The sequence below is a fragment of the Sparus aurata genome, chromosome 20, assembly GCF_900880675.1.
Source record: "Sparus aurata chromosome 20, fSpaAur1.1, whole genome shotgun sequence".
NCBI classification, from domain to species: domain Eukaryota; kingdom Metazoa; phylum Chordata; class Actinopteri; order Spariformes; family Sparidae; genus Sparus; species Sparus aurata.
Genome location: NC_044206.1, coordinates 23,559,273 through 23,579,318, shown reverse-complemented (window position 1 = coordinate 23,579,318; position 20,046 = coordinate 23,559,273). Strand labels below are relative to the sequence as shown.

Here is a 20,046-nt window from a genome sequence, read left to right as displayed (position 1 = left end):
AATGAAATTTAACCTGCAGAATATTTATTTTGCTTTAATTCTGTTCCCCTCTTGTTTTTGTCTGAGGATCAGTGTTGTTGGGATCAGACCTGGGATGACTTTGTGAGGAACATGTTAGTGTTGGTGAGGATCTCTGCAAACATCAGTGTGACAACAAGAGCCACATGTCACTGAGTCAACAGCTCCCCCCTCTGGATGAAGATCAGAACTGAACAAAACAGAAAAAGTAAATTAATCAACTGGGGAATTATTAATCTTTAGTCTCAGTATTTTTAACTTTTACTGTATATGCAAACAAACCATCTTGGCTATCTGCAGCCTTGTTCAGACTGCAAGTCTTAATCTATTGTTTTGGCATATTCAGATTGATTTAAGGAAGTCTGGACGCCAAAAACACATAAAATGACAATGAAATAAGATCCAATTTATATATTTCTACAGATGAATCTCGGTCCCCACAACAACAGTTAAAACATGCAGATAAGTTGTTGATGTCTGGACACAAAAATCCGATCTGATCACTTGATAATAAAAAGTGTGGACAGTTTGTCTGAATCTGATTTGAGAAACAAATCTGATGTCCCTGAAGTTTGACCATGGCCAAAGTATTAAAGTTAGATTCACTGAAAAACAGATGTAAACTCCACCATTACAGCTAGCAAATAAATCCTGCGTTAGTTCACATACTGAGATAAAGACAAAAAACTACTTGTTTTAGACAGATGAAAGTCTTCAGTGAGAGCCAAATTTTATTCATGCTGAACACAAAGAAAAAATGCCCAAACACTGAGTCACTGTAACGTCAACACGACAAAACACATCTGGTTTTGTGAGGACGGGACGAGAGATCCACGTCTACTAAATGTGAAAGAAGCCCCTGCAGGAAATAAAGACTCCGACCAAAACTTCTCCAAGTAGTAAATAAAAACATCTGTAGAGCACAAAGCCTCGTTTTATTGGTCAAAGGTTTCATGGTGTCCAAGATAACATACAAGGTATCACGGAGTAAATACAGGAAACTGAGTGTTGGATATCAGGTCAGCTCCCTCTCGAGTTTAAAGACAGACCATCATTAAAACACTCAGAGCCTCGTACAACACAGTCATACTCCGACATGCATCCCGGTTCTCCCTGAGACCAGAACACCAACAAACTCACAATGTGCATTTACAAAAAGGATCAGATTCTCACACAAACACAATTAACATTAAATCTGTCACTCAAAACTCTGCAACGTTTATGTGATCAGTTTTATGTTAGTTATGTTTTTGGTGTCTGATGGTGATGAAATGCTGAGGAACATTATTATTACAGATATTAGATTTTTATCCGCTGACAGCGTTAGTTCCTCTACAGAGAATTAAGTTCTTGTGAAATTCTTTTGGCAGCTCGGATGACATCTTCAGTGTTGACTTTATATCCAAACTCAATCTCTCTGTGCTCCAGAAGGATTCCCTGTGGGAAAACAAAGAGAGCTGCAATGAATAATCACTTACTTGTCAACTGTTAAATAAATTGGAAACTAGATTTATTATCCTGCTTGTGTAATTTAAGAAGTAAAACAATCTTGGAGTTCAGCTTCTTAAATATGAATATTTCCTGGTTTCTTTTACTCCTCTATGACAGAAAACTGAACATCTTTGGGTTGTGGAAAAATGGAAATACTCAAGTAAAAGTACCTCAAAATGGCAAAACAGTAATGGATTAGATTGTACTTTGGTACATTCCAAATAATACAATCATCTCCTTGATAACTAATTATCAGTATTAACCATGAAAACAACATGCTGGTCAAACCCTATTAAAAGGCTCCATGTGTGCTTATTATTTACTCCTGTGACATAATTTGTAATGTAACACGTGAATATTATAGAGTCGCCATGACTGTACAAGGCTTGTACCTGCTCTCCTTGTCCGATGACGAAGACCCCACCGAGGACAAAGCCCTCTCCAAACACATTTCCCATGAATCCATTCCTGAAGGCCCTCAGGCCGCTCATCCACACCCCGACACGCAGGAACCCCAGCAGACCCATCTTCCGCTCACGGGGTCCATAAAAACGTCTCTGTGAAGCGAACACACAAACCAAAAGGCCTTGACTCATTCATGTGGACCTAAATCGATTCTACACGGATCCTGAATGACTTCGTTTAAAAAGAGAGTGATGCTGGAAAATTGGCTAAATCTGACTCTTCTTAGAAAACCTCAGCGTCAGGAGGGACAGTGACCTCACAATACACCGATTCATTACAGAAAACAACAGTCCACCTTCTCATCCAAGAATATCTCCCCCTTGAAGTACGGGCGGAAGTTCTGGACCTCGGTGCCGACGTCCTCCTTCACCACAGCGTACAGAGGGACCCCGAGCTCGTCCAGCTGGGGTTTCAGAGAGGACAGCTCTGCAGCCTCCTGAAAAAACAAACAGAAACAACAACAAACAAAACACACAGGCTCATTATCAGCACCAATATTCAGCGTTCAGAACTATCAGTATTTTTTTGTACAATTGCCAATACATTTATTTAAAAAATGCAAAACTTGAGCTCTGATGCAACATCTAGTCACCATGCTGTTGTCTCACTCAGTGTCACGCCCACAATATCGGTTGGTTACATATCACAAGTTGTAACACACCAACACTGAATGTTTTTTGTTGTTTTTTTTTTGTTTTTTAAAAAAAAAAAAGGTGCATTGTGTAATTTTAGAGCAGAAATTGTAAAATAGGAGAAAACCAATGATCCATTTTAATGACCGTATAAAACTAAATAAACTACCTCCTTAGGCCGACGCAATTTCGTTTATGTGGCGGACCCTGCCACCTTTTCTAGATTCAAACAGTGTTCTGGGGACATTTATCTTCATCTGAGAACAGCTTGAGTATTCACTAATGGAAATACATATTTCAGAGTTTGTATTATCGCCTCATTAATATCATAAACATAAAAATCCTGAGTTTGAATATTCTTTTCCAGAACTACATTGTGCCCCTTTAACTTAAAAGGTATACAAAAACAAAAAAAGGTTGTAGAAGGACATATACAATTGCAGAAAATGGAAATACCTGAATAAAATACCTCAAAATTGTACTTGCATACAGAACATGAGTAAACTGTACTTATGATCGGTCACCAAATATCAGTTACCAGTTCCTTGATTACTAATCATCAATATCTGCTCTGAAAAAGACATGTCGGTTGTCCCAGAGTTTAAAAAGGGGCACTATGTAGTTTTGGAGAAGAAAAGCAAATTCTTAATATTAACAACAATAATACAATATTCATTTTTTCCCTAACTGAACAACAAGCAGGAAAACAAGGTCTCCAGAACACTGAAGCTAGAAAGGTGGCAGGGTCCGCCACATGTAAACAAAGTAAAACAGCATGAAACTGTCAATGAAGATCCTTCTTTTCTCCCCAAAGCAACACATTGCACCTTTAAAATGTCCCTTTCATGAAACCAGTGACTTCATAGTTATAATATCAGAGCTGTGATTGTGTGAACTGATTACCTCTCTGCACAGAAATCATCCAGGTCTCCTCACCGCCATGATGACAGCTCCAGAGCTCTTCCACAGACTTTTAGCTTTCACGGTCTGTTTTTCTGGAGTTATGAAAAAATGAGGCAAAAGGGTTAAAAACTCTGAGCAGCAGCTGAACAATGGCTCCTTTCAGCTCAACACACCCCACAGTATTAGAAGTATTAACAAACACAGAAGTTTAAAGCAAGTTGTGACTCACCTCCTGTCAGCGTTTTCAGATCGGTGTCCTCCAGGTACCTGAGGGTGGCTGTGAGCGGTGGAGTCAGAAACAGATCAGTGATATAATTTGTGAAACCAGCGATGAAGCTGCCGACAGCAGACGCAGCGTTTAGTACCAGCTCCATTATTTCTCCTCTCTGTCCACTTTGATTCAACACATGTTGTTTTCCAAACGCAACTCCTCCTGTGAGACTTCACCGCAGCTGGAAGCGCATTTAAGTTCCTGCTAAACTTGATCCTCCCAGTGTTTCCCCAGAGCCAGCCTCTCTTTAAACCGAGACACTGATCAGAAGACTTGAGTACCCGCAGCTGTGTCTGATCAAGTCAAGCAGAGAGGAGACGAGATAAGACCGCAGATAGAGAAGTGCCCAGAAAGACTTTACACACCACCGTCCTCCTCCTCCTCCAGTTCAGAGGTCAAAGCAGGAAGAAATCTGCAGCGTCATTCAGCCAAACTATCCGCAAGTCACCGAGAAGTCTGCAGGCTTACACAAGGAAGAGTGTCGCAATTTGTTCCCTTATTTCCAAATTAAGCGGATTTGTTTCTTTTGGGCTTATATGAGCTCATTCTGCAGGAGGTTAGTCACATGAACCTTCACCACTGAAACCTTTTACACGATTTCAAGCTTTGCCTGCTCTGGTGGAGTTCAGTCAGAAACACTCAACTTAGAGACACAGAGATAAACTGAATACATAGTTTAGTTACAATAATTACATCAATTGCAAACTATTCTCAAAATTCTCAAGATTCCAGCTTCTTAAATGTGAGTATTTTAATGTTCTTCTTCCTGTGACAGTAAACTGAACATGTTTGGGTTCTGGACAAAAGACGTCTTTAGGATTAGAATATAATCTTAAATAGATTATATGCTAATGAAAATAAGCATTAGTTACAGCCCTACTCATTTGATATACTTTGTTTACTGCTGGTTAATCAATAAAAACATGTCATAATGTATCTTATCACCACAGTCATATCACAACTACAACACTCTTTACATGATTTCAAGCTGTCCTGCTCTGATAAAGTTTAACCAGACATAAACACACAACAATTCTGAGACAGAGCTGCACAAATAACAAGAATGTTTATTTTAGTTAACACGCTGCATATTTTATATTTGCATGGACACATTCATCTAATTACATGTATAATGAAGCTAATAAGTATTTAATCTTCACGCTGGATGAGTGGACTGACAAACACCACTGACTTGATCATGTCTCGTCTGCTTCTTTATCTTCTTCCTGAAACGAAACACAAAGTTACAAATTAACCACCACTGAAGTGTAAAAGGCTTTTCAGAGCTAAAAGCCTTCATAGAACCATCTTAGCATCAAGCTTGTTAGAAAGCTTTCAGCCTGTTGAAAAGCTCTGGTCTAGGGCTTGCTGGCCGTGCTCTGGAGCGTGGTTAGCCCCGAGTTTGTGGAGAGAAATGACAAAACACGGGCTAAAAGATTGCTGGATGAATCAGGTCAAAAGTGAAGCTTCATTCTGGCATGTTGGTCCTTTGTTCCAACCAACATTTAACAAAGACTAGAAGAAGTGTGAATCTTAAAGTCCTGGGTTAGCAATGTGTTAGCTAAGTAAAAATAGGGCGTGATTATTCCAGGGTCAACTCTTAGTGCAGGGCTCAAGAATAGCTAAGAACACGCAGTGTGAGTAGTTGTACAAAGATAAATTTAGTCCGGAAATCATGAATATTTTAGTCATTTTCTCTTCTCTACCTCCTCCTGGATGTCTTCATTGCTTGGAGGAGAGTTTTCGGCCTCCCCTTGTGAAGTCAAAGGTCTCTCCTCTGCTGTTACGTCACTGTCAACCGGAGCCGAGCTATCAGCGGACTTGCTTGTGTTTTCCTCTTCTGCATCCTGAGACGAGGTGGTCAGAACAGTTCTGGTTAGGTTTTATACAGATGTGTTCTTGCATCTCTATCTTAAGATTCTCAACAGGCTTCCCTCTAGCTGACCTTGGTTCTTAAATTAACCACTTGCTGCTTCTGGACTCAAAAATCAAGCTAAGTACAAGACAGAAATATTCTGCAAAACTCAGCCACCTTGTCCTGGTCCTGCGGAGGTGGAGAAGCCGGCTTCTGTGTCTCAAGTTCAGTTTCTGTCGTCTGTTTATCTGTAGAAAATGTCTCCTCTGGTTCGTCTGCTTCGCTCTGTGAAAGAGTGAAAATTATTAATGAGTAGATCTTCCTTTGTTCAGCCTGACACCTGCCTGTTTTCATCTGTGAAAAATCTTCTCTTCTCAGCTGCTGTTCTCTCCTGTCATCATATTCAACCTCTTCAGCTCACTTTGCCTCACATCCTCTTTTTACCACTCTGTTCATGTATCCTCTCTCTATCCTTCTTCTTTATCTTGCATCTCTTACATCTCATGGCACCCTGATTCAGCTTCACCTGACCTGTCTGTCAGCAGCCTCACCTTCTCAGTGCGTTGGTCAGGGGAACGAGGGCTTCGTGCGTCTTGTTTCTCCTCTGATTTGTCTGTTTTTAAGTCATCAGCGTCTTTGCTCTCAGTCTGTTCAGATTCGATGGTGTCAGCTTGATCAACCACCTGCAGAGAAGTCGTGACCCAGATTATTTTGTAATTTAAGCATTATTGTGTCACATATGCTCTCGCATTACCTCTACCTTTTTCGACTTGAGATGAATGAAATGTTTTTGATTGAATCATCCAAGTAAACAGTTGTACATCATTGTCACCTTGTCCTCGTCTTGGTCAACTTCTTTCACTTGATTGGTGCTTCTTTCTTCTCCATGATCGTCACTTTGCTCCACCTCTGTTTTCTCTTCTGCCTCATCGTTCCTCTGCTCCACTTCATTGTTTTCAGCAGGCATTTCTGCAGACTCCTCTTTGACCTCAGTGCTGAGGCTACTGGCCTCCAACGGATTTCTCTCAGGGGACTCTGGATCTGTTACTGTATCTGTAACCTTCACCTGGCGACACATCATCTCCTTAAACCATCTGATGACTATTTCCACACCATACAACTTGAGCCATGCAATAGAAAAGTCACTTTGCCCCGCCACCAACAAGTCCAAACCAAAAAAATCACAGGAAACCAAACCAAAGAAGCGATCACAAAAGATCAAGGAGGCACCACCACCAGAAGCACACAGATCTGAGATCTACTTGTTTATCACCTCCTGTTCAGTGTCATTTCCTGCAGCTTCAGTTTCATGTTCGACTGTTTCCTGTTGGTTTTCTGGATCAGGGGTTTTTGGTTTCTCTTCTGTCACATGTTTGTTGTCCTCAGCAGCTCCTTTTGTGGCTGATGAGATTGCATCAGACCCTGTAGGCTCCTTCTCAGGGATCTGTTGATGTGGTGGTGTTGCTCAAAATGTCAAGTAGAGTTCACCATACAGTGATGACTTTGCTTTTCTGAACTTCCCACTTTTCTCCTTTTGTCTGAGGATCCTCCTAGATCTCGGTCTTTGCTTAAAAATAACTTAAAACAAACTCAAAACTTTGAAAATAGTGGATCACTCACCTTCGAAAGACTTACTGCAACAAAAAAATGTCTAAACAAAGCAGACTCAAAAGATAAAGGAATGAAAGTGACAACTGGTTTAGAGGGAGGTTTTAAATCAAGAAATGTTAACTGTTAATAATTTTAGTCTAAAGCACGGAAACGTAAAGTGTTACAGGGATTTGGACACACAACATACTTTTTTAGACTCTTCCAGTTCCACACTAATCTTTCGCTCCTCCTCCTTTAGCCTCTCCTGGTGCAACGCCTCCTCTTTGGCTTCCTGCCTCTCCTGCTCCAGGAGTGAGAAATTGGCCTTTTTCTGCAAATAAAGAAGTGGTAAAACAACAGGTCTTGTGACTGTGAGTGAGAAAAAGAATCCTACAGACCTTTACTATCTGTAATACCGGCATATTTTTTTAAATAACCCCTTTTAAAGAGACACCTTTGAAGGCTTGTGAAGGGTTTGACCTTCTGACCTTTTACTTCTGATGAACCTGAGGAAGACATATCTCCTCCAGATTCTGTTAGCAGTTTATGAATGTAAGCTAAAGTTAAACGGTGCCTGTGTTTGAGTTACCGCAGCCCCAATAAGCTTTACAGCTTTACGGTGCTCAGCGTGAAGAGATTAGACTGTCTTAGTCTGTGTCATCCTACTGCAGGTCTCAAAACCTATTTGAAGATCAGGGTCTTGAGGTGGTTGTAGTAGTAGTAACAGCTGAGGTATGAATAGAAATAGCTTTTGTTCTAGTGTCTTGTAGTAGGGAGGTTTTTTTTTGCTGCAGCATCCGGTCACAAAATAACATCTGATTAGTTATTTTCCATCCTGTAGTGGGAGTAGTATTAATTTTACTAGAGTAACAATAGCAATACTACACTATAAAAGTAGTCCATTACAAGTAAAAGCGACATTAACTTGGTTTAAATGAAAGAATGTAAGCTCAAACCTGCATTTGCTGGATTTTAGATCACTTTGGGGCTGTGCAAACAAGCCGTAGCACAATAACTTCTGAGGAAAACATTGAGTTTTTACCTGCTAAATGCTCCACTATGAACACAAGCTAGTAGCTAATTTTGTCTGTCATATACATTATTTTTTCTAGGAAAAATAGAAATTTTGCAAATCTGGTCCTTCTAAGAAAGTAGTTGGTCAGGCTTGGTATAGTCAGTAGCTATTGAATAAATGAGGTCGATTAAAAGTGTAAAAAGTATCAGAAAACAGAACTAAAGTACACAAACTCAGACTTGTAGGCCTACCTGATATATTAGTTACTTTCTATTATGATGTCAACAGTTAAAAATGAAAGAATTGGTCATAAACATGCTTAAAGAAATTTAAGTAGCTCATCCTTGTGTACGTGTTGTGTAATGCTGCCCCCTGCTGACAGTCAGCCTACACGGCAGCTCACCTGCTCTTCGTACTCCACATTGGAGTTGTACTTGTACAGCCAGTGGGCGAGATACAGGACGGGGTCCGCGGGCCGCTGCTCGGCCACTTCAGCCAGTCCTTCCGCCAGACATTTCCCCAGATGTTTCTTTAAAAACTCTGAGTCCATGTTTTGTTACTTTCCTGCGTGAAAAAAAAGAGCTAATTTATTTAAGCTAGCAACCAGCGTCGTCAACTGTCAAACCCGGCGTCAGTTAGCAGGAACTTACCCAAAAAACAAGTTTTATTTTCTCTTCTACATGTTAATATTCAGCTACACATTCAGTTTCTGTATTTTAACTGTTTATTATTAATATCGTTTACCAAATGTCACAACTAGCCACCAAACAAGCGTTTACAATCGAGAAAACAAACCTTTTCCACCGAGCGTCCGGATGTAGCGGTTGTGTCTCCATGGTAACGGTGTCACGCCATGAACGCTCCCCTCACTCCTTTGGTTCCTACCACAACAAATACTATGGGTACTACAACTACATAATAATATATTTATAAGCAATCAGTGATGTTTTACTCGCATTCTGTATTATGATAGTGATTAGTTTAACTCTTATGCAAGTGTTGAGAAATTTGATGTTTTTTAAACTTTCATTTTTAGATCATTTTGGCAGTATTAGTTCATTTTGCATAGATTTTGGCGAAGGAGTTTATTATTTCTTTTAAATTTCAACCTCAGCTCATATAATATGTCTGTAATACACTGTGAATATCACAGACAAACAGCTAAAGCTGTTGTACATATTATAAAACATTAAAAAACATTAATACTTATCAGCATCTCATGTTATCAGGCTTATATTCTGTGGTGCTGGACAAGTTTTTGTCATTTCTGCTATTTTTTACTAGATAGGGCGATTTACCTGTACTATTTCTCTTGTGTTAATACAACTTAATCTTCATTGAACTGATACAAGACCACATTTACTACAAATGATGTTCCATGTCAAAAACTACCATAAAAATACTTTAAAGGGTTATAATAATAATAATTATAAAACTCCCTGAAAATTGCAGGTCTGCTCCAACACTCACCTCTTTTAAATCAAGACTTAAAACATTTCTTTTTGCCACTGCTTTTAACTGAAGCAATTCAAGTCTTTGAACTGCATTATTACTCTGACTCTACAGTCTTGTTTCTTTTAAAGCTTCTCTATTTTAGCCTACTTGTTTTGATGTTTGTCTCATAATGTTTTTACTGGTCTTAAAATGCTATTTTTATTTATTTTTATTATTATTATTATAATTTTTTTTTTAATGCAATTTTTAATGTCTTTTAAATGAAATGTTTATGTCTTTTAATGTAATTTGTGTGTGCTTGTAAAGCACTTTGAGTTGCCTTGTGTCTGAATTGTGCTATACAAATAAACTTGCCTTGCCTTATAATCCTGAAAATGAATGAATATTTGGTGCTTATTATCAGGACTGGTGTTGCATGAAAAATGTAACCCAGTCGAAGTTGAAAATTATTTTCATATATAGTATTTTAATGGCAGTTTTTTTACATGGAACTTTTTTGTACTAAATGTGGTCTGAGTAAAAGTTAAATAATAATAAATGATGATAATAAATAATTAGACAAAATAAAAAATAAATAGACACTACAATATTATATACTTATGTGAAATGCTAGATATAAATGCATACTGGAAAAACAAAGAAACATGAATGACTAAAAAAATATTGAAGCAAAAGTTAATAAAATAAAAAAAATAATATGAAGGGACGAAAAGTTAAATACAAGAATAGCACATGGACAGAAAACTAAGAAAGTGTTTTTGTTGTTGTAGAGAGTTAACTGTGAAGCCTTATCATCTCAGCTGTTTTCAGTTATCTGCCCACTTGGTGGCATGAACACACTGAAACATGTCCCACAGTCTACCTTTACATGCCAACACATACGTGTTCATAAACAATTTGGATCCACTGAATCAAAAGCAGCACTCAGATCCAGGCAGTTAAACACAATATCATCAAAAGGCAGTTTCAGCTCAATGATATCAACGTCTGACAGTCATGTGATTAGACTGTGAAATATTCTCATGTCAGTTAAAAATCTTTGATAGTGTCAAAGCCTCAGTCAGATTTCTTCAGTATATAAAGCAATGATTTTCCTGCACCGTGTCCTGAAACGGAGACAGTTAGCTTACATGGGAGAGGAGAAGGTGAGAAAATTTGAAGCAGGCTCCAATTCCAAGAAAGAGATGACACCCAGTTAACATTTGTAATCACAGATATCGTTTTCCTTGTATAATCATACTACACACCTTTCAGCCAAATATAGCCTTCACGTCCACAGGAGGAGTCACCCAATCAGAGCGCAGATGCAGTCCTGTCCCTCTCACTGAATACGAAGAGGTTTTTTGATCAAATCTAATAAAAAAAATGTGCAGTTTGACCTTCGACAGCTTCACTCCAACATCATTAAATGGTTGTTTGTCTTCTTTCTAGTCCAAACTTCAGATATTGGTACTTATAAAGGTATCAGTCTCTACTTTCATTAATCTTAAAGGAGCTCTATGTAATAATTTGTAGCAATTTAAAGGTTTTTTTAATCACTTATTTTATTAATGACCATATGTGAGCAGAATGAAATGTGACCTGAAAATGGAGATCTTCCTCTTCTCTCTTGGTTTCCTACACAAGCCCGTGGACGATTTGTTTATGTTGTTTAAAGCTGCTGGACTGTGGATTTCTCTGTGAAGGACTCAGGTTGGATTTTCCGTAGCAGTCCGAACGATGAGACTCAATGCAGGTTCTGGAGAGCCTCGTCCCAGAGCCTGTCTCTGCTCAACTAACAGAGAGAAACAGTAGCTAACGTTAGTTTAGAAAATGGAGTCCGATAACAGAACTTAACGATCGGCTTCCACAACAACACAGAGCCTCTTTCAGAGGGTGTATGAAGCATGTTTTAATATTGTGTCCACAACATTTTAAAGTGTACTTTTTGACAGGGAAAGATGAAGAATTACCAACAAAAACACAACAGGTCTACAGGTTTGAGTAAAAAGACTAAATGCACAATTAAAAATCATTATGCTGCCCTCTAGTGGTTCTACTGGCAACAGACGTTCTAGGGGAAAAAAAGATTACTACTTTTATTGGTGTCTTGTTTAATTATTTGTGCAAAGAATTATTTGCGAGGCCAAAGTTAAACCTTAACAAACAAATTGTTCATAAAGACTTCTTTATCAGAAATTATCAAATTCACAAGAAGCTTCTTAAAGTGTTCATTGTCTTGAGAAATAAATGCTGTCATCCTCCAACATATGATTCACCTCATGGTCCCATGGCATGGTCCTCCACCTCTACCTGAAAAACAGAGAAAGAGAAATAAAGAAAGAAAGAAAGAAAGAAAGAAAGAAAGAAGACAAAATTCAGTCAGATGTCAACAATATATCTTACAGCTGGCTCAATCAAAGCAGCTTCATCAGTTAGATTGGTTAGTGAATTCATGATTATGATTAAGATTAAGATAAGTAAGATTTCTGGCAGTTATTTTTATTGCACATCCACAAAAGGCTTATGTATTATAACATTTTTATCAAATGTTTTTCACATTGATTATTCAATTATGTCAGAACAAGAACTGAGACCTGCATAGATTAAATAAAATATACATCTTATCAGTCTGTGCACGAGTTAGGAAATGTACCATGGTACATGACATGTCAGCAATTCATAAATCAAAAACACGTGACGAAATTAGGCGAGTAATATCAAATAAAACATGTTTTTTTTTTTTTACGTTAAGTGTCCAACAGAGAATGTGCCCAACTTTCCTTATAATCTTCTTCACAACAACAGTTTGATTGATAGTTTCCCAGATCAGCTCTTCGGGGCGGATCAGTTGGATAAAAGCCTTTATGCTGAGATGAATCTGCGCTCTCAGATCTGCAGCTGCTGCAGCAGCGCGACGCTCCTCCTGCGCTGCAGCGGCACTTCAGGTCAAACGCTCGGTGACGGAGTTGTAAATGCGCCAGACCGTCGGAAATGCGTGCAGGAGCGACCAGCTGTGTGGGAACGGGAAGCGGCTCCGCTGCTGAAGTGTCAAAGGTCTGATCTGATCCTACCTGCAGCGGCTGCTCCGGTTTCACTGCAGGACACCAGTGCGTCAGCAACAGCTGTCCCGCAGCCCCGCAGCCCCGCGCTGGCTGCCAGAACGGGAGAATTACGTCCTCGGTGTGAGGCTTCACGCAACACTTGATTTTTAATTTTTTTCTTCCTTCTCCAGTTTCTTGGATTCTGTGGAAATATTTTTGCTTTATCGTGCAAGGTAAGCCTCCACCTGTCCTCTGTTGTCTCCTTACAGATGAGCTGCATGAAACTCGGGTTATAAGAGCTTCCTGTCGGGCTGCAGGCTCAACGAGCTGCACGACTTTCGCTCTGTTCTGTCTTCACCGGTGAGTTTGCTGTTTTATGCCTGGATGAGAAACACTAAATCGGCATCTTCATGATTTTAAAATAGCGAGGCAGTCTGGAGGTTTCGTGAAATGGTTGATTTGTTCTCTCTCCATTTGAACATTGCTGAAACTTACACAGTTTTCTTCGAGTAACACTAAACCTGTCTGACAATATAGATGTTTTCATTCAAAGTAAAGACGAGAAAATAAACGGAGTAATTAACGCAGAGAGGTTTTTTAATAAGAGCGTCTTTGTCTAATAATAAACACGAACCTGTAAATGGAGCTCGGGTCAAATTTGGAATAGATTTATGGCTTCTGAGCGGTGTTTTTAAATGTGTGTTTGTGTTGTGAAGGTGCACACACACACACACACACCCACACATGCACAGGGTGTTAAACTGCTACTGTATCTACAGTTTGAGAGGGGAAAACTGCGCATGAGCATCACAGCAGGCTCCTGTCTTCACCTGCCAGGTGAATCTCTCGGCTGTCATGTCCAGTGTGGACACTTTGCAACCTTCTCAGTCCCCACTATGCCTCCTCCCACAGGGGGCACGGTGTTATTTTTAGCCCGTGTCTTCATGGCAGATGGGCAAGATACTGTGATGCTGTGGATGCTCATACCCCTCCGCTTCTCTGCCGTTAATCCGTGTTGCCCATATCAGAGGTGTGGGACTGCAGAGACAGCCTGGCTCCATGCGGGCAAAGCAGATCTCTGGATACAGTGAAAGACAACCAGTAGCCAGATTAGATCCTGAAAGAGTGCACCTGAAACTCTTATGTAACAGGATGGAGACCCAGCGGTAGGCTCAGCGCAGATTTGAACGTGGCGGTGGGTCCTCAGGTGTTGTTTTAAGCTCTTAGAGTGAGTTTTGTTTGCATTTTCCTCCCATATTTTCATTTTAAGAATCTTCTCTGTGCTGCGTTCTCCTGACAGGCTTTAATTTGCTGTCACATATGTGGCAGAGAATATTTCTGTAGCGTCCACCACGCATAATATGTACAGATATAAAGATGTATCTGAGGTCTTCCTCTGCCTGGGAGCGTTTGTGTGTCTCGCATCACATGCTCTTGGACGCAGAAGGTGTCGGTTTTGAGTTTCTTTCACCAAGTGCGACCATGTGACTGCTTGGCCAGGCCTCTGTATTTTCCAGAGTATTCAAAAGGTGAAATAAGGTTAAAGATAAGTACAAATTATTTCCTCAAATTGTACAGTCTCTTTGTTCAAGGCCCTTAGTTTGGGTTGGTTGTGTTCAATGTTTTCTCCATCTGAATAACAAAGGTTTCGTTTGACGCAGGTGGTTCGAACATGAGCAGCTCCGTCACGGGCGTCTGTGTTTTTAAAGCAGTTGATTGGTGTTATGAATATGATAATAGCTCCCCCTGGTCCGTCACAAGCTGGATGGAATATTCTCCGTATCACTTCCACATGTAATCTACTCAGATTTCTCTGCAGTGAGTGCAAAGGCCAAATGGGTCAGTTTGAGACAGTAGGAATCTGTTTAGAACGCTACAGCAAAGGGCTACAATATTCCTGGTGATCCAAAAAAGTTCAACTTGCAGCTCAATTTACTTTATTTGTCATCTACTAGTTTAGATCCTAGACTGCGCGGCCGTTGACCCTGAAGGCTCATATTCTGCTAGAAACACAATATTATTATGTTATAATTATCCAGCAGGCTTATGCGGTTGTCCTGAAACATTAACTCGTCCATGCTCAGCCAGAGACACATTGTTTGGCTGCGTCCTCTAACAAAAGTCTGGATTTATAAATCAGTAGGCCTATATGTCTCTGTTAGCCCCCCGGCTGCACCAGGGAGATTACCCGAGGTCTTCACAGCTTTTCGGTATGCAGCGACAGAAGCATACCGCGAATGACAGCAGCTGTCCTCTTAGCAGCAACATAATGCATGTAGGGATGTATTGCAACCGAGTCCGCTGTGCACACATCTGATAAAGACATCAAAGGGGCTTGACCCTGAGTCGTTACAGAGGCCACGAACATGCTGACGATTTCCAGCCTGGTTTGACTTAGCATGCCGCGATGATTTTGAAAACTGCATCAGGTGGCAACAAACAGTAAAACGATGCAGTGGGAAGCAGGAACAGGTGGAGAGAGGTCTGTTTTAATGTGGCTCCCTATAGAGTTTGAAATACAAGGTTAACTGGTGGGTGACAGGGTGTTGAAGGTGTGATGCGATTTGACCCCGTGAGAAAACAGGGGGAACGGGAGCACGGCAAATGTCAAAGGACGTGTGGATAAAAGCTCTTGTTTGCTCTGTAGATCTGTTGTTTACAACTTGACCACATACCACGAGGGGGTAAGTGCTGTATAATGAGGGGAGTGAGATGCTTGAACCCCCAGCACCTTCATGACACCAGAGTTGAGCCAATGTGTCATTAAAGTTGATGAATATATAGATCTTTATGCCACTTATTTAAGCAAGACATCATTTTAACGTGTTCTCTATTAAATTAAGATTCAGCACAGGATATTGGAGACATTTTCTGCTCATCTCTAAGTTGTCCAGGGAGTGGCCCTCGATAGTTTCCATACTGGTTTGACTGATGAATGATGACACTTTCACAGGATGTCCAGGGATCAAACGCAGCCCCTCTTCCTGCATGATCTCATGTTGCCCTTGTGACAAAAGCCAAAAGCTAGTTCGGTTAGTTTCCGGAGGTGAATATTGGCATTCGCATTCCGCGGCCGGCTAGTGTAACGAAGAGGTGTCTACATTACTCCGTCTATATCCTCAACCGGAATGTCATAGGTCACATGGCCTTTCGTGACATGCAAGGTGATATATATATTACTGTCGGGGAAGGCTTCTGAAATCTGTCATTCCCCCGCCCTCTTCCTCAGAATGCCTCCCGTACACAGTGTGACTGAACCAGCAGGATCATGTAATGAGTCGATTGTCTTCTGCTAGACTCTTAAAATCAAAACAGTGGTGCAAAGTAGCTGAGTAGATTTACGCAAGAGCCGTGTTCAAGTAGCATATTGAGGTACTTGCTTGACTCTATTTGACTATATCCATTTTATTTGACTTAATATTTTATACTCCGCTTGTACTTTTTACTGCACTGCATTCATTAAACGGATATAGTGACTATTCAGTTCACAAATTTAGATTTTAAATAAAACTTTAATCACCAACTTGTAATTAATATGCCTGTTGCAGTTTACATTCATGTCTATCCAGACTCATAGTATATCTTAAGACTTTAAGTTAGCGCGGGAAGTTAGCGCTATATTTACGTGATGTACATTTCCAGTGAATGATTTCCAGTCAGAAAAATGCTGTCATCACGTAGAGACTATTTTTACAGAGGACAGATGGAACCCTTCTTCTCATGCTGCACGACAATTCTTCAAATATGGATGTTGCTGCAAAGAAGCGTCTTGTAATTGTATTGAACTGTAAAACACGGATGCCTCAGACACTTCACGCTGCACAATAGATCTGGAAAATCACCACAGTTTCATGGTGCGCAACCAAGATTTGTGTCTCCAACTCAGTATCTGATCAAATGTGAGTTATGGTCGCAATCTCCCCTTCTCCTCCTGATGCATTATGATGTCAGAGTAAAGCTAACCTTTAACTATTTGGATTGAAAACTCCATCACTTCATTAGTTGTCCTATTTGACATTTGTGTCTAATAGCAGATTGATTCTTGGAATAGGCCAAATACACATTTATGACCTTTGAACACCAAAATCTAAACAACTCATCCTTACGTCCAAGAGGATGTTTGTGCTGAATTTGAAGACATTTTGCAAAAAAACTGAGTGTCGTAGAGGCATGAACACATAAAATAAACTTACAAGATCCCATGTTTTAGTTGTTTGAGTTGTCAGCTGTTGGATAGCTTTACGCAACCAAACTACTTGGTTAAGTTTAGTAAAAGTTGACGTAACATATGTGACGTTAGTGAAATAAACTGGAATAAAGTTTAAACAAGTCAACACTGACTTTTCGTTGCATATGGAACACGAATACCGGAGTCCAAGTACTGTATCTGCTTGATCCATCCATCATCCCCCTCCTCGACCTGGCTTGGACTTTCTTGCTCTTTATATGTCACCTGACCTTTTTTATGAGGGGTTTTTGGATGAGGCTGAAAAATCACCTGCAGGCAATTTGAGTCTTAAGTCAGATAGAAGCACCTGGGCTTTTTCTGGACATGTTTTATGATGAGTTTAAGCGTGATAGACAGAATCTATTTTAACTGATACTGAATATCACTCTTGCCTGTACTCTTGGCCTGTTAGTGTGCACAATCACGCAATGATAAATGTAGCAACAAACTCAACACGGCGGCAAAACATATTATTTACCTAACTGACGTGGGAGACAAGGCAACAAATGCTTGGAGAGGCCTTTTTTGAGATTGGCAGGCTTTCAATTGAGCAACCAAGCTTTTTTAAAAAAGAACATTTGATGGCCTCAGCAGTATCGGTGTGACGTAATGCAATCAGGAAACGTTCACCATAAGCCATGGAGAAACACATCCATTCTCAGGATGTGTATTTTAAGGTTGGCTCACGGTCGAGTGCAGCGGGGCCCACGGCTCACAGATTGGGGGGTTTTGTAACGGGACGATGAGGGTAGTGTGACGGGAGTAGGTGTAGGCTGACCAGGTTGCCTTGTAACCAAATAGCACTGAAAAACTGTCAATATTGGTAATAATTTTAAAAGGTTTCTTGTGTAGGATGAAGAAAATACTGACCCATGTAGTTTAAGTCCTTGAAGAGAAAAGAGTCCTTGTAAATCGTGCTGGAGTGATTAGGAATGAGGGCTTTGCTGAGTGATAGTGTTAAGAGGGAATGGTTGTATGAAAGAGGGATTTAGAGCTTCAAGTGTCATGTAGCAGGATGTTGAGGGGGTTGTCAAGTGCGGTTAAGGGTGCAGAGTCGGAAGCTTAGTGTGTTTGGTGCCCCGTGTAAAATAGAAGGTAGTAGAGAGAGGAGTCAGCTCGGTAAGATAAGTTGGCATGCTGTCCTGTTTATCGGAGTGATGTGAGGCGCAGAGCGAAGGCACAGCCAGGAAGGAATGAGCAGAGTCATCGGGCCTCTGAAACACGACGCTCCGTCTTGATTGCCTGTAGCAGCTGGGCAGCCACCGTATCTGTGTGAACGTGTGCGTCTCCTCACATGTGTTTGAATGCATAATTTTCTGTTCAAGTGAGCTGGTTTGAGGGGGTATTATCCTACATTGGTGTGTGCGATCACTGTGCATCAACGCGTGTGTCTCTTGTTGCGATGTTGATTGCTTAGACTGATCTCTTTGTCTTTGTATGTGCTTTTTAAGAACTTGTCTCTTTTTACAGTCTCAGAAGCTCATTTGTCTGTTTCAGTGATCAATGACATGTCTGTTTTCAATGTGTAGTCGCTTCATTTTAGTTTAAGAAAATGCAGATTAAATCAGATTAAAAGGCAACAGTAAAAATGTCATGTTTTGTAAAACTTACTTACTTTGATTGATCTGTGTTTCCGGGGGATTTTGCCGCACAACTGCATATTCAAACAACTTTCTTTAAAAGGTAAGAAAGTTGATTTGTGAGTCTCATTCCCAACTTCTCAACTGACACTTTGGGATTGTTGGTCGGGTCAGCCGCCATCACAAAGTGTCAGCATTGGACGAGTTGTGAATTCTTACCAATTGGACCTTTTAAATACATCTATTGTTAGATTAAAGTCAGCTTTAAATCATGTTGTGTTATTTGGAATTCATATAAAAGCTTATTTACAACTAACCAATTAATGCATTATGCAAAATGCATACTAATGTTGCCCCTCAACTTGTTTTAGTGATTTAGAGATTTGTACATACTTGACTGGTTAAGTGGTTGTAAAATTAAATGATGGTAACTGATATTTGTGTAACAGTCTTATCTCTTGGTTTATATTCAAGAGTACATCATATGTTTGGACAATTATTAAAAGGATTCTATACAAAGGCTGGATAATGCACAACTTTATTCCATGAAAGTCCATGAAAGTAGAAGCCTAACCTTAGCTGCTCTACACGAAGCCACACTGGTTGCTAAACACATCAAAGGATGTAAGCAAATGCCACTTGGAACCGATATGGACCGTCTGCTAATCTAATATGTAATCTGATGTACACAAGTAATGTCATGGGCTCTTTAGAACGGTGGGAAGGTCCAAGCTATCGTCCTAAGTGCGTCTAGTCATTTTGTATCCATCTTGACACCTTTAAGTACTGGTGGTGTCGAGAGGGGAGCAGGTTCAGAGAAGTAGCACACTGGGTGGAGGGCAGGAACGAGGGAGGGTAAGGGGTGGGACACAGATCAAAGAAACTTAGACCTACAATCATCAGTGACCACAATGGTTGCTGTTTTTTAAGGTCTGTTACACCTTGAAACAAAGCTGTATCTACATGTGACCCCTCATAACTGACTTCAGATGTTGAGTTTAGCATTGTTCCTATTTGTATTTGTATCCCCTGCTGAAGGTTATGTTTATGCCTGCGTGCATTTGTTGGTTGGTAAGTTGGCAGTAGGATTTCACAAAAATTATTTAACAGATTTCCATAAAACCTGGATGGAAAATTGGGTCTAGTATTATATTATAATAACTTTCGGTATGGATCTGGATAAAGGATCGACATTTTCATGAATCTCTCAGTGAACAGTGCATGGTTCTTGAAAAATCAGGCATATTTAGGTTGCTGTTATGTGTAAGTGAGATTTGATGCAGATCCAAATCCAAATTAAGATCTATCCAATTGAAATGTTTTGTTTGATAATGCAATTGAATTAAAGGGGACTGTTGGGCCTTGGTGCTGTTATGCGCTCTACTGAGAGCAAATCTTATTGAATAGCTGACACAAAAACAGACCAAAGTATCACAAAAGTATCACAACATTTTTATAGAAATGTTTGTAGTGGAACTTTTTCTTACTTGCCTCTCTCAATGATTATCTCATGAACCCGT

At 40.1% G+C, this 20,046-nt stretch overlaps 2 protein-coding genes and 1 pseudogene across 2 annotated transcripts in view; 1 reads left to right on the top strand and 2 right to left on the bottom strand.

Moving 5' to 3' along the window:
• Positions 1 to 909: 909 nt before the first annotated feature.
• Positions 910 to 4,211, bottom strand: LOC115570805 (peroxiredoxin-like 2A; annotated as a pseudogene).
• Positions 4,212 to 4,827: 616 nt separating this feature from the next.
• LOC115570808 (uncharacterized) overlaps positions 4,828 to 20,046 on the bottom strand; it is a 24,258-nt gene continuing 9,039 nt past the window's right edge. Inside the window, 11 exon segments of the mRNA XM_075488157.1 lie at positions 4,828 to 5,006; positions 5,487 to 5,627; positions 5,813 to 5,920; positions 6,187 to 6,318; positions 6,468 to 7,079; positions 7,434 to 7,556; positions 8,644 to 8,804; positions 9,036 to 9,121; positions 10,943 to 11,048; positions 11,277 to 11,469; positions 11,954 to 11,987. Coding sequence (XP_075344272.1) covers positions 4,977 to 5,006; positions 5,487 to 5,627; positions 5,813 to 5,920; positions 6,187 to 6,318; positions 6,468 to 7,079; positions 7,434 to 7,556; positions 8,644 to 8,790 — 1,293 coding nt within the window. The 5' untranslated portion in view covers positions 8,791 to 8,804; positions 9,036 to 9,121; positions 10,943 to 11,048; positions 11,277 to 11,469; positions 11,954 to 11,987 and the 3' untranslated portion in view covers positions 4,828 to 4,976.
• Positions 12,540 to 20,046, top strand: part of scn4aa (sodium channel, voltage-gated, type IV, alpha, a) — a 25,450-nt gene continuing 17,943 nt past the window's right edge. Inside the window, exon 1 of the mRNA XM_030399549.1 lies at positions 12,540 to 12,951. The gene's annotated coding sequence lies outside the window, so the exon portion shown is untranslated. The remainder of the gene's footprint in view (positions 12,952 to 20,046) is intronic.